Source organism: Haliotis asinina, chromosome 5, assembly GCF_037392515.1.
Source record: "Haliotis asinina isolate JCU_RB_2024 chromosome 5, JCU_Hal_asi_v2, whole genome shotgun sequence".
Taxonomy (NCBI): domain Eukaryota; kingdom Metazoa; phylum Mollusca; class Gastropoda; order Lepetellida; family Haliotidae; genus Haliotis; species Haliotis asinina.
In genome coordinates, this window is record NC_090284.1 from 47,745,222 (window position 1) to 47,762,469 (window position 17,248).

Genomic DNA, 17,248 nt, shown 5'->3' on the forward strand with positions numbered 1-17,248 from the left:
CTACTGCTGCTGCTCCTGCTACTACTATTACTACTACCACTACTACTACTGCTACTACTACTTCTGCTACTACTACTACTGCTACTACTACGTCTACAACAACAACTACTACTACTTCTACTACTACTATTAACCCCGCCCTGCATCTACATCTGTTCCCTCTGCATGCACATATACATCTGTTCCCTCTCCATGCACATCTACATATGTTACCTCTGCATGCACAACTACATCTGCAACCTCTTCATGCACATCTACATCTGCAACCTCTTCATGCACATCTACATCTGCAACCTCTTCATGCACATCTACATATGTTACCTCTGCATGCACAACTACATCTGCAACCTCTTCATGCACATCTACATCTGCAACCTCTTCATGCACATCTACATTTGTTACCTCTCCATGCACATCTACATCTGCAACCTCTTCATGCACATCTACATTTGTTACCTCTCCATGCACATCTACATCTGCAACCTCTTCATGCACATCTACATCTGTTACCTCTCCATGCACATCTACACCTGTTACCTCTCCATGCACATCTACATCTGCAACCTCTTCATGCACAACTACATCTGCAACCTCTTCATGCACATCTACATCTGCAACCTCTTCATGCACATCTACATCTGCAACCTCTTCATGCACATCTACATCTGCAACCTCTTCATGCACATCTACATCTGCAACCTCTTCATGCACAACTACATCTGCAACCTCTTCATGCACATCTACATCTGCAACCTCTTCATGCACATCTACATCTGTTACCTCTCCGTGCACATCTACATCTGTTACCTCTCCATGCACAACTACATCTGCAACCTCTTCATGCACAACTACATCTGCAACCTCTTCATGCACATCTACATCTGCAACCTCTTCATGCACATCTACATCTGCAACCTCTTCATGCACATCTACATCTGCAACCTCTTCATGCACATCTACATCTGTTACCTCTCCGTGCACATCTACATCTGTTACCTCTCCATGCACATCTACATCTGCAACCTCTTCATGCACATCTACATCTGCAACCTCTTCATGCACATCTACATCTGCAACCTCTCCATGCACATCTACATCTGCAACCTCTTCATGCACATCTACATCTGCAACCTCTTCATGCACATCTACATCTGCAACCTCTTCATTTGCACATCTACATCTGCAACCTCTTCATGCACATCTACATCTGCAACCTCTTCATGCACATCTACATCTGCAACCTCTTCATGCACATCTACATTTGTTACCTCTCCGTGCACATCTACATCTGTTACCTCTCCGTGCACATCTACATCTGTTACCTCTCCGTGCACATCTACATCTGTTACCTCTCCGTGCACATCTACATCTGTTACCTCTCCGTGCACATCTACATCTGTTACCTCTCCGTGCACATCTACATCTGTTACCTCTCCGTGCACATCTACATCTGTTACCTCTCCGTGCACATCTACATCTGTTACCTCTCCGTGCACATCTACATCTGTTACCTCTCCGTGCACATCTACATCTGTTACCTCTCCATGCACTTGGATATTTGCATGCACTGCATCTATCAGTACTACACGTGTGACGTAAGTTTTGTTTGTGATTACACCTTAGTAAATGGTGAAGTACAGATAACTGTACTTTTGTTTGCTTGGGTCCCATCCGGGATTCGAACCCACACCCTCAGAGTCAGGCAGGGTTCGAATCCTTGATGGGACTCAATCTACAAAAGTAATAGCATCTGTACTTTACTAAGAAAGTGTAAATAGAGTATCTCACCCTCGTATCTATTGACATCAAACATATCACCACGGGTTGTTAAAGTTCTAGTTTTTACATTTATTAACGAGTGATGATATGTTTGATGTCAGGAGACACGAGGATGAAATTCTTTTTATCATCCAAAGTCACACCTCTGTAGTTTTCAATAAAACGTGTACATCTCTGAACACAGTACTACCATTAGACATGCAGTGCAGTGTTGTCATGCCATTGTGACATCATCAAGTTCACGATGTCATAGCATTGTACAAAATCTACAGTCAAAACTGTATCTCCTTGGAGATATAGTTTGATCTCACACAAGCAATATCTCCCGTGGAAAACTGTTTTGGACAATAATCCCAAACATAGCACGTTACGTTTGACCACTTTCTAAATGGCGCCACAGTACCAGTCGAGTTATTCTCTCACACTTCTGTTCTGTTGTTGTCGTTACATTTTGTCGTTGTTTTTGTTTTAATGAGACAGTTCACTATTTTTCAGCAGGTGATGATAACATGATTTCTAATACATCCATTTACCTAGCTACGAGTGACCCAACAGTTTGCATAAGGTGTAAGGTAGTTTGTCACAGGGCTGTTTGTTATGAAAACTACTCGTTACTTATGAAAAGGCGCATGATGCAGTCGGTGTTTAATAAAGAGAGGCGCCGTACATGCAGCTTGGCGAGACCCAAGTAAGTGACTTATAACCCTGAACTGAATTGAGTGAGTGAGTGAGTACACTCTGAGAGAAAACCCCAATTTAAGCTGATCTCGCCATGATCAACAGATGCAACACTGCGTCAGTATCTAGGATATCATTCTGAAGATCGTGTTGTTCCGTTGTTGTAGATTCATTGCAACAATTGTATACAAGAGTGACCTCTTTGCAACCAGTTATTGCGGCAACTGGGAATGTGTGAGGGGGTTAGAGTAGAGTGAGAGAGTGAGTTTAGTTTTACGTCGCACTCTGCAATATTCTACGTATAAGGCGGTCTGTAAACACCCGAGTCTAGAACAGGCAATACAGTGATCGACAGCATGAACATCGATCTACGCAACTGGGACACGATGACTTGTGTCAGCCAAGTCAGTGAGCCTGACCACCCGATCCCGTTAGTCGCCTCATACAGGAAATGTGTGTTGCACGTATAGACAAGCTCCTGTCCAATACCTATCCCTGCAGTACACCATGCAGAGACCAGCAAACATCAAATATGATACTTTTAACAGTCACAGATTGATACCGCGGTCAAGATATGACTGACGCCGTTTAGAAACAGAACTATCAGTTCAATTCAAAACTAAAGACCCTGGAATATGTTCAGTGTTATTAAGTGACTGTAATAAATCTGACAATATCAGAATCATCGGTTTGATTTTTTTTACTACTGGTTGGTTTTGCACAGAGGATATCAGTTAGACGTGTTGTTTTGTTGGGGTTTTTTTTAAAAAAAAAATAGATATGAAGATATTCCAGTCATGGTGAAAAACCGACCCCGACCCTTACAGTTATTTCAAACACGGTGTTTGTTTTTGAGATCAGTGGTTGTGCACTGTGGCGCCGTATCATTCGTGCCTTGAGACCAGTCTGCTTCTGTCAGATTTGATCAAAGGTTATCGACATCCCTGAGACTGGTGACAGATGACCCTGTGAGCAAACACAATGAGGGTCCAAGGGCAGAACATGTTCCCAGTGCCCCTAGTTTGCATAATAGTTCCTGAGCCTCATTATTTCCCCAAATGCCCCTCGTTCTCCCAGCCGAGTCGAGCGCTAAAGCCCTAAAAGCAGCAAGTCGATTTCCTCGAGTTTTGAACATCCCACTTCTCTGGGGATATTTTCTCCCTTTCAATTTAAGTGGGATCTTTTGTTACTGTCAACATTATAAATATTCAGAGACAGATCATTAATGTGTCAGTGCCCCATACAGACCAAAGGAGACATGTGGCGATCACATTCCTGGGACTGTGTGAGTGCGTGAGTTTAGTTTTACGCCGCACTCAGCAATATTCCAGCTATATGGTTTCACTGCTCCAGACGTGATGGGACAGTGGGACAGCCTAACGTTAAACCCACTTATCCAAACTGAGCTTGTGGTAGTTAATTTTATGTTAATTACTTTCTTTAGGGGGTTGTTTTGTTTTGTTTGGTTTTTTTTGTGTGTGTACTGCAGAGATCAAAGATTAATAATTATATTGTGTATCATCTGTATATATTTTATCTATTTGTCCATATGTCTTGAATATTGATCTTCAGTAACCCAGCCTTTGCTTGTCGAAAAAGGCGACTGTGTGACGGGATCAGGTCAGACTCGCTGACACATGTCGTCGTATTCCAGTTGCGTAGACGGATGCTCATGCTGTTGACCACTGGATTGTCTGGTCCAAACTCGATTATTCACTGACTGCCGCCATATGCCTGGAATATTGCTCAGTGAGGCGTTAGACTAAACTCTCTCACTCGGCCTTGAGTGGAGCAGTAGGAGGACTATCGGTAGTACAAATAACTTAAAAATAATTTCACTTTCCAGACTGGTGTGAAACGTGGAAGACAGATTCCTGCATTGCTTAACCTTTCATGAACTCTGTAGATATGGAGCACTACCGATTCTTCCATATTGCTATTTCGATATATATTTTTCGGTATCTCAAAATATGCAAAAGACGAACAGGTATGTTACGATTGACACCTCTGTCGAGGACCTCTCGACTGTATTGACAACCACAGTATAAATGTTCTATCAATGAGAAAATGTGTAAAAAATAAAGATAAAACTGATTTTCACAATAGGTGTACAAAATTAGAGTTCGGACAACGAATGAAAACAAAAAATGAATGACGGATAGATATTTCATCAACAGAGAATGTCTTCATTCTGTATTTACTATAGGCAAAAGCGCAAGTTCAGATGGGACATACCAGGTTGTATAGTTGAGTATGTAAGACTGTAGGTGTTATTCCATGTAGGCATTTATAGACTCCGTCGAAATAACCTATCTGTATTCAAACAGTAGTTACTGTTTCACCAATCAAGTTGTCAAGAGACACAGTGATCGTTTTCACTAATTAATAATAGAATAAATATGTAGAATATTTTCTTAGGAGCTTTTTGGTTGTAGTTTAATGTTGCATTTCTTACAGTATGTAACGAGAGAGAAAATAAACATGTAATCGCCGAATGAATTCACACACTCCCCCAACATTACCCTTCCCTTCTAACCCCCCCCCCCCCCCCCCCCCCCCCCCCTCCCCCGGCCGGCGGGGGAGTTGGGGAGAGTGCAGGCCACCTGGGCTAACAGACGGGCATATCGCACACACACCATTCTCACCGGCCACAGTCTTAGCCCGTCAGTTGTTTACACAATTTTTTATAACTCCTTTGTTTTTCAGTGTGTGTCCCGATCCTCCCCGATGACTGATGAAGTCGCCCGCTTAACGCGCAGCTGAGAAGTAGGAGCCCATTTAATTAAAATATTTGACGCTTTGCCACATCTAGTGCGTTCGCTCCTGGACAGATGTTATGTGAAAATCTGGCAAATTGTCAAACCTCGGTCCCTGTTGATTATGCCATTATCGGCTGGGAGGTAAGAGGGCTTGAAGTATCCTAGCTGTGCGAGACCGCCGTCCCAGCGTTGAGCGTAAATCTCGCTCGCTAGGGCAGGTCTGAATAGGTCATTAACAGGCGAACAGGTGTTTCAGCAGGCGAAGCCAAAACCTGCAACCCCCATTGAATAGAATGGACCAGGCGCGCCACTCAAGCATTAGATCACATATTGAGTTAGGCCTAGAACAAGCCCAGCAGTGTAGAATGGTTGTAGGCAACCACCTGGCGCTCGAGTTGTATTATGAGGCTGTATAAAAGTCGAATAAAAACACCAGCCTCCCAATTTTCATATTATAATCATATCTGGTCCGACGACAAGGCAAAGATTGGGCTACAGGCTGTAGAAGGTTTGTAGTGGGGCGGCTAGCTCACAAATCCGACCCGGTGGACTGCTGAGAGCCAGTGCCGGCCGAGCAGGCGGAAAGGTTATTTTTATCCCGCCTCAATTGCCGCTATGAAAGATAGCCATCTGAATGAGATTAGTCAATAAATAACACGCATCCAAGGAATTCTTTAACATTTAACATCTGGCCGACTAGCTGGCGGGCCGACAGTGTAAACAGAGCGGTGAGCAGGCAGGTTCGGTCGGCGGCTCAGGGAACAAGCAGACTGCTTAGTTGTGAGCGCAGTATGGCAGGGAAGCAGTATTCAGGAGGGCCTCAGCCCCCCTCATCCCCGTCCCTCGGGCGGGGCTCTATCCCACCCTCGCCGGACGGCCCCACCCAAGGAAAGGACATCTCCCCTACGGAAACTCCGAGGAAGAATAAGCGAAAGTTGAGTGAGCCAAGGAAAAGGACTGACTTCAGTATAAAAAGATTTTGTCCCGACAGTCCAGGAAGTGCAATGTCCGATTCGGGGTGCAGTGAGGACTTTGAGGGGGTGCAGGAAAACCCTCCTCAGACGCCCGACCCCACCTTTCTCCATGATGATTCGTCTCTAGGGAGGGGTGACACCCCAACTGCTGGGGTACATTTTCTGCCAGGCGTGCGTGCGAACTGTATTGTGCCAAATCTCTACATCAATAAGACAATCACGGCTTCTCCGTTAATTCCCGGATTCTCTAATTATACCATGGGGACATTACCCGAACCTTATCCTAACGGATTCACACGCGAACAAATGGAACTCTTGACAGGAACAGGTGGGGTACACGACTTATCTAGTCGTTCGGAGGAAGATCCGGATGAAAAGGGTGGCAAAAAACAGAGGAAGAATTACAAAAATATGACACGTGAGAGACGGGTGGAAGCTAATGCAAGGGAGAGATCACGTGTTCACACAATCAGTGCGGCTTTCGATGCTTTAAGGAAAGCGGTGCCATCTTACTCCTATAATCAGAAACTTTCCAAATTAGCCATTCTACGGATTGCGTGTAGCTACATACTCGCTTTAACAAGACTGGCAGATGTGGAGTATTGTCGTGATGTCGGGGATATGTCGTTTTCTGACTGCGTGGATATGTGCACCCAGACTATTCAGACAGAAGGCCGAGCTCGTAGGAGGCATTGAAGGAAGATACACACTTTCATGTTGAAATCTGTGATAAGTATTTTACTGTTGGTGATATTGTTACGTTGTTTTGGATTACTGTTTCATGTGATGTAAGCAATGATTATGGGAAACTCAGTGGCATAATTACTGGGTGCCTGTGTTTGGAACTGGAAACTGGAATCTATGAAATCTGGAGGAACAACTTTGTGTGGGTAAAAGATCTCAAGAGGCTCGAAGTTTGAGCGAGACTGTATTAACAGGTGGCAGAGGGCATCGTTCATGGTGATCTTTATTGAATCAGCCGGAGTTGCGTCTAAATAGCTGTTGGTCCCCACTCCCCAAATATTTGTTCCACGGCCACCTGCTACTTACATCTGTAACCTGGCGTCGAGTGTTCATAATGAAAGTAGATCCCCAAGCGGTTTCGGTCTTGTTAAAATTTCATGAACTGATGTCTTCGATTACGTCAGTGGAAAAGCGATAGAATGAAAACAGGTGGCATAAGGCTGAGCAGACGACAATTCTTTTTTGCAGAGGAACAATAGTAGAACAGCAAAATGGGAAAGAGAAGGACTCGCTCAGGGGCTTCCTGCCTCCACGTCGAGTCTCCGAACTGCTGGGGAGATGAAAGCCGATGGGGGAGGCGGACATCACTCAGTACATCTGGCGAGCAGACGACATCCCCAGCTCTACATAAATACATGATATACCGCGGAGTCCAGCACGGCTGATAGCGCCCGCCCTGTCTACCGCTAAAGCAGGTCCCTCCCCCTGTTTCAACCAGCTGGCCGTGGTTGTGTGATCGTCTGCTATTCAGGGAGGGCACTCGCGATAACCCAGCGAGAACACATTCTCAGAACTGTTGATGCCATGTTTATCAGCCGCGCTCAGACCCAGTTAACAAATTACAGTCATTACAGAACTTAGGCGGACGAAGTGTTTGTTTTATCACCCTCGTCTAATGTTCTGTTTACAATATATATCATTTCAGCGAACGATCGTCATGGAGTTGCGATCACAGATATCATGTTTATACAGCCGACTCTCTAAGTAGTACTGGCCTTATCTGCTAAGTGAAAGAAGTGTCCAAAGAACTCCGTATGCGACGGATAAGAATCTAAAAGGTGTTATTGGAATTATATGTGCTCAGATTAACTCGAGAATCCGTGTGTAATTTCACAGAACTCCGACTTTCACAGTTCCATTCCTTGCCAGTATTTATCTACCTTTTTTAATCTGATCAACACTAAAACTAAAGATGTTTTTACAAGTGCTGAATTAGTTTGAAATATCAGATCAACTGATTTCAACATAGGTGATTCAAATTTGATGGTTCTGTTCGCGCGTATGTATATACAAAGATTTTTGCAATGTCTTTTAATAGTGCTAATTGTTCCACCTGCTGCTGTTATCCATAACAAGAAGATAATTTATCTGGAATTTTCGAAATAGGAACTGTAGGCAGCGAATAACAAGTATTGTATTTCTTAATCACATTATTTTGGATTTTTGATGTTTTCACCATCTTCTTATCATGGGAGGATTGTGAATATAGGACTAGTTATTTTTGAAGATCATTGTCGTTTAATTATTATCAAAGATATTCTTTATCCAGATTAGACTGAAAATCCCAGACATGCAGGTTCAAATTATTCCAACAGCTCCACATTTCTGCTCAACATCGATTTTTAACACGCCGTTTGTTTCAGCACTGCCTATTAAAATCCCGATTCTTGTCCATGCGAATTGCTACCACGTCAAGACTAAGGCACTGTTTTATCTTAGTCTCTCATTACTCATCGCAGAGAAGAGCTGATATTTTGCAGAAAAGGGAAAAACTTCACAGGCAAATAAGCAACATATTCAATTTAATTTTGTTATCAGAAATATGCATCAATGTGTTTAACCTACCAAGAGCAATACTGCTTTAGCTTTAAAAAATACTCTGGGTTTGTGTGTGAGTTTCGCTTTTGTGCACTTTCAAACCACTTCATCACACAATTCTTTGAGTTAGTGTTTTGGTTTTTTGTATCAAATTACTTGAAATATCCCTGCTGTGTTATACTGAATAAGGGCCCTATTGTAAAAGCATGTGACAGTGTGCATGGACACGTCTCTAAATGTTCAAGAAGGAGACAGGGCGGGAGTCAGATCGTCAGCAGGGCCTAAGTAAAACTTCAAAGGAGCTCTGGTTGAATTTAATGAGTCCCATTGAAAAAGCCCTAGCTTTCCTGTTCCATATTCAAAGATCTTTGATAAAAACAAGAAATTTGTTCCATTTCCTCTCGAATGCAGATTAAAGGGGGAAGATATGTGAAACCTGTGTGAAGTGGTTTTGCGAGTCTCATATCAAATTGTCCATGGTATTTTTCCTGTTCGGGGCGTTTGTGTTCTGTAAAATATCAGTTCTACCTACAAAGCGCCGTAATGGCGAGCACTTACATTAGTGGTCAGTTCATCATGCGTATTTTTTTCTCTCCAAATGTTACTTTATGTATATGATTCTTTTGTTATGTTTATGTTCAAATGTTACTGTGACCAGATAAAGTATTACGCTCGATATGGGCGAACATACAGTTTGACTTTTGTCTTCGTTTATGCACACTTCATGCCTAGACAAGGGATTGCTTCATATTACAGTGGATTATACTATTTAAGTGGGTTCACAGACTTCTACGAAAGGAGACTGAATCTGTTTTCCGTTGCTTTAAGGAGGACGATGATCAATGGCCTGGAGTACATTTCAAGATTAGGCAATATACCAAACAGCAAAAGAAACGCAACTCATTTTGTTTGTCAATTATTCAAACAGAAGACGTAAACATGAATGCTTTTATGAGATATCATTTTTTCGAAACTTGCGTTTCTTTTGCTGTTCAGTATATCATGATAGCGGTCATCTTAAGGCTGAAACACTGTTTCCATGACATGCGGGTATGTAACTGCCCAGTTCATAGGCACCATTAAAATATAACAGACACTTGCTGACCGTGGATATTTGATTGAGCCAAACTTCTTTGTTGCTTAACACAGCACTCAGCAATATTCCAGCTATATGACGGCGGTCGTGTCTGGACCTGACAGTCCACTGACTGACACCATGAGCATCTGTCTCTGGGCGACTGGGTTACAACGACAACCAAATCAAAAAGTCCACCCAACAGCCTACTATTACGATAACCGTGGGCTGTTACGATCAATTCTAACCCGGCGTCTCATCAAACTACATTTTGTTGTTGCATATGCTGCAGTGTCTCGACAGAATCTCGACCACAATTCAAATCCAGAAATCCAAACTCGCAACCACTTCGTTGGGTTTGTTTGACTCGGACATCCATTTGAACAGCGTGGTGATTAGGGGTTACGATTGCTAATAATGTCACTGGTGTTGACACGCGAAACCTAACACGACACATGCAAGATACATTATTCAATGGTAATTGCTGATAAGTGTCCCTGTTGTTTACGTACCATGTCGCTTGCATACCCACTCATTACACGTATCTACACACAGGAATGAAAAAAACTGTGATTTATCTATACATGTCATGCTGTTTTTTAAATAATATGACCGTATCACTCATAGATTTATTTAGGGTTTGAAAGTCAGCAGTCGGCGAGCGCTGCTTTGGCCCTAAGCTGTTCCCGATAACAAAATGTACACTTAGTTTGTAATAATTACAAACTAATCTTATTACATGGTGCTAATTAGCATGTGTTTTGCGGGTTGCGCCCAGAGAGGTCCCACTTGCCGATCCGTCTCGCCAGCTGGGCAATATATGGTGATGTCGGGACTGGCAATTATCCTGATTATCGCATTACTTGCTTGTATTTCCTCTTATCTTGGCCAGAAAACCAATCTTTAATGGGCATTGATCCTTCAAACACGTTCGGGTCACGTCAAACACTGTACGGTACTTGTACAATCGAGAGCTGCACATTAGTGTAAATCGGCTTGAGCTTCAATCTCGTGGTAGGCTTTTGGGTCACGTTGATGGCAACAAATCCCCTTTAAACCGAACCGACAGCATATAGAATTTTCCAAATGGACTGTATGAATATTATTCAAACTGGAGATATCTCAGTTGGATTAAACGCCGCCTTGACTATTGTTTTAGTTAAAGGGGCGGTGGGGTAGCCTGGTGGTTAAAGCGTTCGCTCGTCACACCGAAGATCCGGGTTCGGTTCCCCACATAGGCACAATGTGTGAAGCTCATTTCTTGGTGTCCCCCGCCGTGATATTGCTGGAATATTGCTAAAAGCGGCGTAAAACTAAAACTCAGTCAGTCAGTCACTCAAAATACCAAAAGACCATTGCACATATGCACACCACAGGTGAGTGAGTGTGGTTTTACGCCGCTTTTAGCAATATTACAGCAATATGAAATTCACACATAGCACCCATGCGAGGATTCGAACCCGGCTCGAACGAACGCTTTCACCACTATCCCTAAGATTTAACCCAGTTGTACTAATTTTGCAGCGAAAGTTGGGTAATTTGACTGTGTGTGGTTATCTCAATATATGGTTTAATACGATCATAATGTATCGTATGGTGAAAATGACTCTCAAAATACATTCGACGAGTTAGGGAAGTTTTATGCAATATGGTTTATCTCACTCAATTGAAAGATATCCTCTCCGTTTTCCCTCACTGATATGGGCCGTGATTGTGGCCTGGACAATCTGGTCTCGGGTTATATACTCTTGTGTGGAAAGTTATAGTTGCTGCGATCGACCTTGACCTACAGTCTGTACCAAACCTCCATCATTTCAAGGCGAAGGCCCTGTTAGCTCCCTCCACATCCCTTCATTCTGGGTAGCAAGGACCGGCAACACATCTTTGATACACACCCCAAACACATGGATTACAAGCCAATATTCACAAAATATCGTCTCGATTATTTACAGAACGCCGCTCTTAAGCTGGAATATTAATTGCTGAGTGCGGCGTAAAACCAGATCCACTCGCTTTTGCCACCGAAAACACCGATCATTAAAACTGGTGGGTAACACTAACGTATTTCGTTGCATATAGCTGCATACATGAAATGAACAATGGTTGGTTCGAATCCTAGAATTGTCGATTTACCTTTGTTTTTTTTTTGTGTGTGTGTGTGTGTGGGGGGGGGGGGGGGCTATGTCATCCCTCGTGAATGTAACTAAAGTGACGAATGTCGAAACTTGGATAGAACAGGAATACATTTAAAAAAGGCATTAATACCAAATACGGTCACTTACTCACAACAACTGAGTGTGGCGTTAAACATCAAACAAACAAACAATAATTTTCCTGGAAGAATATCTATCTTACGCATTCTGTTACAAACGTCCATTCATGTCCTTTGTAAACATATGGTGTTACTTCATCAATGGCGCGCCCGATAAAGATGACATATGTTTGAGTTTATCTCACACCCGTCATTTACAAGACAACGCAAACTGTCGTCGCTTGTAGATAACGATGGCTTATGAGACATATTGACCTCTGACCCGATAACAATTCATCGACCAAGTATGCACTTATGAACATCTGGTTCAATCTGCAGCCACCTGGCGTCGCCGCGTCCGATATAAGTGGGGTCACGTGACTGTGGATGACGACAGCTACATACACAGAAACTGTGTCATCGTCCGTTGCAGGAAAGAAGTTTCATGTATCCAACGATGTAAGACCAGTTGTTTCACAAACTGGGTAAAGTACCGTCTCATTCGTAACGACACGGAAAGAGACGAGTGGTTACGAATGGCACAGTCTCACAGTCCCATACTGTTTTCCATACCACTTTCAATGCAGAATCTCAGCATGAACAATTCTTATATTTTCCCCATGTTCTGTATCTCCCACGGAGTCTTCAAATTGAATGATATTTCTTATGCATGTAATTCCACAGACGAAGACTCTAGCGTACTTAGGCTAACCCTCCCAACAGTATAGTGATTACAACGATCTGTCGCAGTGCTTACAAGCTACACCAATGACACGTGTTAGTTGCAGGCCTGCTTCAAACTCCGGGGAGATTATACCAAACGAGGCTTCATCAACTGGTATTACACGCATTCCAGATCACAATAATTGTACATGTTAGCGGTTTAAAGAAGCACAGTGTCGGTCCGTGGACTCATCATATTGGCCGTTACAGACGGGCCAGCATACGCGTTGATGAGCAATTCTTGTCTAGACCTAATTCGAACAGTGAATGACAAGAATTTTGGACTCGATGCCAAACCCGACTTCACCCTCACCCTCACCCTCACCCCCACCCCACCCAACCCCACCCCACATCACCACAAGTGCGTGTATTACAACTAGGTAACCGCTTTGACTAGGATTTCATTGAATCAGGTACCGCAAACAAAAGGCAGTTCAGAATAATAGAGACCTTTATTATCGTGTAGGACACCGCAACACCTAAACAAAGATGGGGGCTACGAGGTAGCCTAGCGGTTAAAGCGTCCGCTCTTCACCGAAGACCTGGGTTCGATTCAACACATGGGTTCCATGTGTGAAGCCATTTTCCGCTGTATCGCGCAGTGATATTGCTGGAATGTTGTTAAAATGGCGTAAAACTGGGCCCACAAAACGTAAATACATAGCCCCCTGAAACGTGCTCAGTCATGATCCTGTAGGTTTGTATGTGAGAAGGCTACATCCCACTGACATTCTTGTCAAGAATGTTCTCTATACCCAACGCATAGATTCAAGTAGATTTGAGGCTCAGTTAATCACTTTTCACAAAACAACTGCACACTAAGTTTGTAACACAGTTGTTTCCTTAGCTGTATATACATTCGCGTTACGACAGACGATTGGTTTTAAGATACATTTGCTTGGAAGACCTCTTGAAGCACGTGTTCTGGTGTCAAAAACGTGGCAAACATCATGCACGTGCAGACTAAACCGTCAAACGTTTGATAAATAACTTTCAGCGTGTCCAAATTTAAATCTCAGCACGAGCTTTATATTTATCTGCAGGACGATTGCAAGTTCGCCACTAGAAAGGAACGCAAATAAATACCTTGCTCCTCTATCGAGAGAGAGAGATAGAGAGAGAGAGAAAGAGAGAGAGAGAGGCAAACGGGCTTGTGCCATGTTATCTGTACAGTTAGTGCACATAAGATGTTTGTCTAGTTTTCATGGCGAAAACACAACGTTATTTAAATGTTCCAACAGGTGGCGCTATTCTCTAATCGCGTTCGTTGCCACTCTCATTCCAAGGTCACGGTGCAATTCAGCCCATTTTCAAGTCTGAACTTTAAAACATGTCAGCGATGCAAACTGCGTCAACTGATTGCATTCCCGGGACGAAGGCAAGTGCACAGGTTCACCAACAACACAAACTAAAATGTGCACTACTTTGTTCAAATATAGATCATGTGGATAGTTGAACCATCTGGCGAGAGGCGCATTTGTAAGGCGAAGCCTTGCACGAAGTGTGGACTAAAGCTTAGCTCTATATAGTCTTTGGCTATACGTATAAGTTTGACAGTAACAAATAAGGCCATAATTGAAAAGGATCCCCAGGGAGACCAGAGACCAGAACCTGAGGAAATCTAGACTTGCTTCATTTAAGGCTGTAGCATTGTGGAGAGGGAATGGCAGAGGGTAAATAGTGTGGCACGGGGATTGTGAGACAGACTAAGCTCAATTTAGGGACTTGTGCAACTTTAATCAAGACGTACACCGGACGGTCTTAACCGGTGTTGTCCGTCTGACAGTACCTGGACCATTTTATCCTACTTACAGTCTACTTGCCCTCACATTATAATGTTAAAATCCTACATGAAGCAAGTCTAGATTTTGCTCAGGTTTGAATTTCCCATCTCACTGGGTCTCCTTTCCAACTCTAATGAATGTATTTGATAGCATGAACATTGCATAGATTAAGCGTTTGTCTTGACCGGTGTAACCAGAATAAGTTACCCCGTCATTTAGGTCCACGCTGTATCGAGCGGACGCCGGTTTTGTGTTACGAATTACTAATAACCCCGAGTATTTATTGTCGACCTGCCCCTTAAGCCGGAGGGCGGTTTCCCTAGTATATATTAGCGTGCGATATGACCTCCCACAGGGCCAATGCATTCGCTCTTTGGCGAAACCAGAAATACTCTCTTTTGCTTACTGCGAAATGTCCGTTTGATGTTTCCTTCGTGCCTTGGATGAGCTTTTTATTAGTACATGAGATGTTGATATATAGTAACAACTGCCGACCACATCCAACTAGACGCTAGGTACTGCTGAAGTGCTATATCGGGACAGCGGACTATTAATCATATGTTGTGGTAATGATTTGTGCCAGGCACAATTACACATGTGATAGATTATCGACTACACCGGCTATATAACACCATGTTTTGAACGGGTGTGATTGAATTCAGGAGAAGTTATGGTCGGATATGAATGAGTGTACCGTACAGTAGATTATGTGTGTGTACAGTAGATTATGTGTCTGTGTGTGTGTGTGTGTGTGTGTGTGTGTGTGTGTGTGTGTGTGTTTCTTTAATTGATGTTTAAAACACTGTGAAGAAGTATCCTGTGAAAGTGTACTGTTGTATTAATATACGATCTAATATTAGATATAACATATACAAGCTGGGGAAAATACAGTGGAACGTCCTTTAACATGTTAGTATTATCATTAGTCTGTCGTACAGACCCTAAAGCAAATATATCCGAGAAAGCCCACGCAAGTCTAGATTCCCTTAGCTTCAGAAAACGAAGAAAGTCTCAGGGCTTCATTTCATTATATTATTTCTTTTAATGTTTTCTTTTACAGTTTATCTTTTGCATTCAAATTTTCTTCACAAATCGTCTATAGGAGAAGATTTTCGCAAAAAAATTACCCTAGTGCATCACATATCTCCTAAATTCATCCGTTATGATCAGAGTTCACATTACCCAAGTTTAATTTTTCGTTGGTGTTACACACTTACCTCAACGTATTCTTAATATCACAGAGCACATCACATTTTGTAATTATTGATTATTGATAACTTGATTAATGAAACACGCAAGATATTGTTTTCAATCAACACACACTTAAACTATAGTGTAACAGGTTTCATTTGGTAAACCGCCAATATTTGTACTCGTGGGAAGCTGAATAGAGCGGCATCACATAAAGACCCGTCACCTGTTGTCAACGGTGTGCGACAAAGATACGTGTATTATTTGGCATGAATTGCCCAGGTGTGCTCGCATATATGTTTAAACAGGAACTTGACATCGACAGAGGAGGGGAGCGCATGTTGTACAACGGCCCACAGGAAACGTTACGCGGGTTCATGTATAGCACATGAACGCGTCGCCAACATAACTAAAGTATGATTAACGACTGTGTCGTTCTGACAAACGCCCCTGCGTATTTAATAACACGAAATCAATTTAAGTGTCGATTATTTAGACGCATTCATACACACGGCTGAATCACGGTGAAACAAATTGCACCGGGCGAAATTTTCCGCCTACCGCAGCTTCATCCTTGTGCAATATGTTTAATCCAACTTGACCTAGGGCACTGGTGTCAGGGGTGGCCGAGTCCGTACCACTCGGCTAAGCCCGGTCATGTTCAACAGGTGGTTGCGATAGGATCAAAACTGGCGGTGCCCGTCTCGTCGTTCGACAGGAACACTCCCTCTCCTGTCTCTTGCTCCGGGTGAAGAAGCTCAACCTTGGCTATCCAGGTGTGAATGTAGGTAACAAGGTGTTATTGTATGCGAGCGTTCCGCTGCTTCGCCGCCTCAAAGGGCGGTCGGAATCCGATTAGAAGAGCTCAAGAAGTAGGGGGTCAGGTTTAACAATCAGGTAACATGGCGTGCAAGTGCATCAACAATGCCTTTTGCTTATCATTGAGAGTGACCTTCAATCGCTACACTGCTTGGCTGCCTGTGAAATCTGAGCAAGACCTGTGAAAACAGCTTTTTGTTTGGTTCTACTTGAGTGGCTGTGCTAGAAGACGTGGAGCATCGGTTTCCAATTAGGCGACAAGTAACGATCCCCCAGGCGCCACTCATTCGACCACCATGCAGAAGGGACAAGGCTTAACGATGGGAGGCTTTGTTAACGGGTGGCCTCACAGGCGAAAGGTCAGGACATCAATACCCGGTAACTATCCACCCCCATTCAAACGCCATCTCACACGAAGCCCTAGCCTCAGGAGAAGTATAGGTAATACCCACATTGTAGTCCCCTCTAAACGGGCCCGCCGAACCCTAAGTACACAATTAAAACTATTTGTGCTTTGGTTTCAGATCAGCGACACTTGACAAATGCTGCAGCGAGAGGAACAGGTCTTCCATTGACCCCCAACCTGTTTGGGTCTGTCCTGGAATGTCAAACACCTGTTTTTTTCATGGTCTCAATCCGACGCCCATCCCCAC

At 43.3% G+C, this 17,248-nt stretch overlaps 2 protein-coding genes across 2 annotated transcripts; both read left to right on the forward strand.

Moving 5' to 3' along the window:
- Positions 1 to 219: 219 nt before the first annotated feature.
- Positions 220 to 5,192, forward strand: LOC137283889 (cGMP-specific 3',5'-cyclic phosphodiesterase alpha-like). Its single transcript, XM_067815564.1, has 2 exons — positions 220 to 1,153; positions 5,164 to 5,192. The coding sequence occupies exons 1-2, from the start codon at positions 220 to 222 to the stop codon at positions 5,190 to 5,192; spliced, it is 963 nt and encodes a 320-aa protein (XP_067671665.1).
- Positions 5,193 to 5,590: 398 nt separating this feature from the next.
- Positions 5,591 to 9,444, forward strand: LOC137284645 (transcription factor ATOH8-like). Its single transcript, XM_067816535.1, has one exon. The coding sequence runs from the start codon at positions 6,008 to 6,010 to the stop codon at positions 6,884 to 6,886; it is 879 nt and encodes a 292-aa protein (XP_067672636.1). The 5' UTR covers positions 5,591 to 6,007; the 3' UTR covers positions 6,887 to 9,444.
- The last annotated feature ends 7,804 nt before the right edge of the window (positions 9,445 to 17,248 follow it).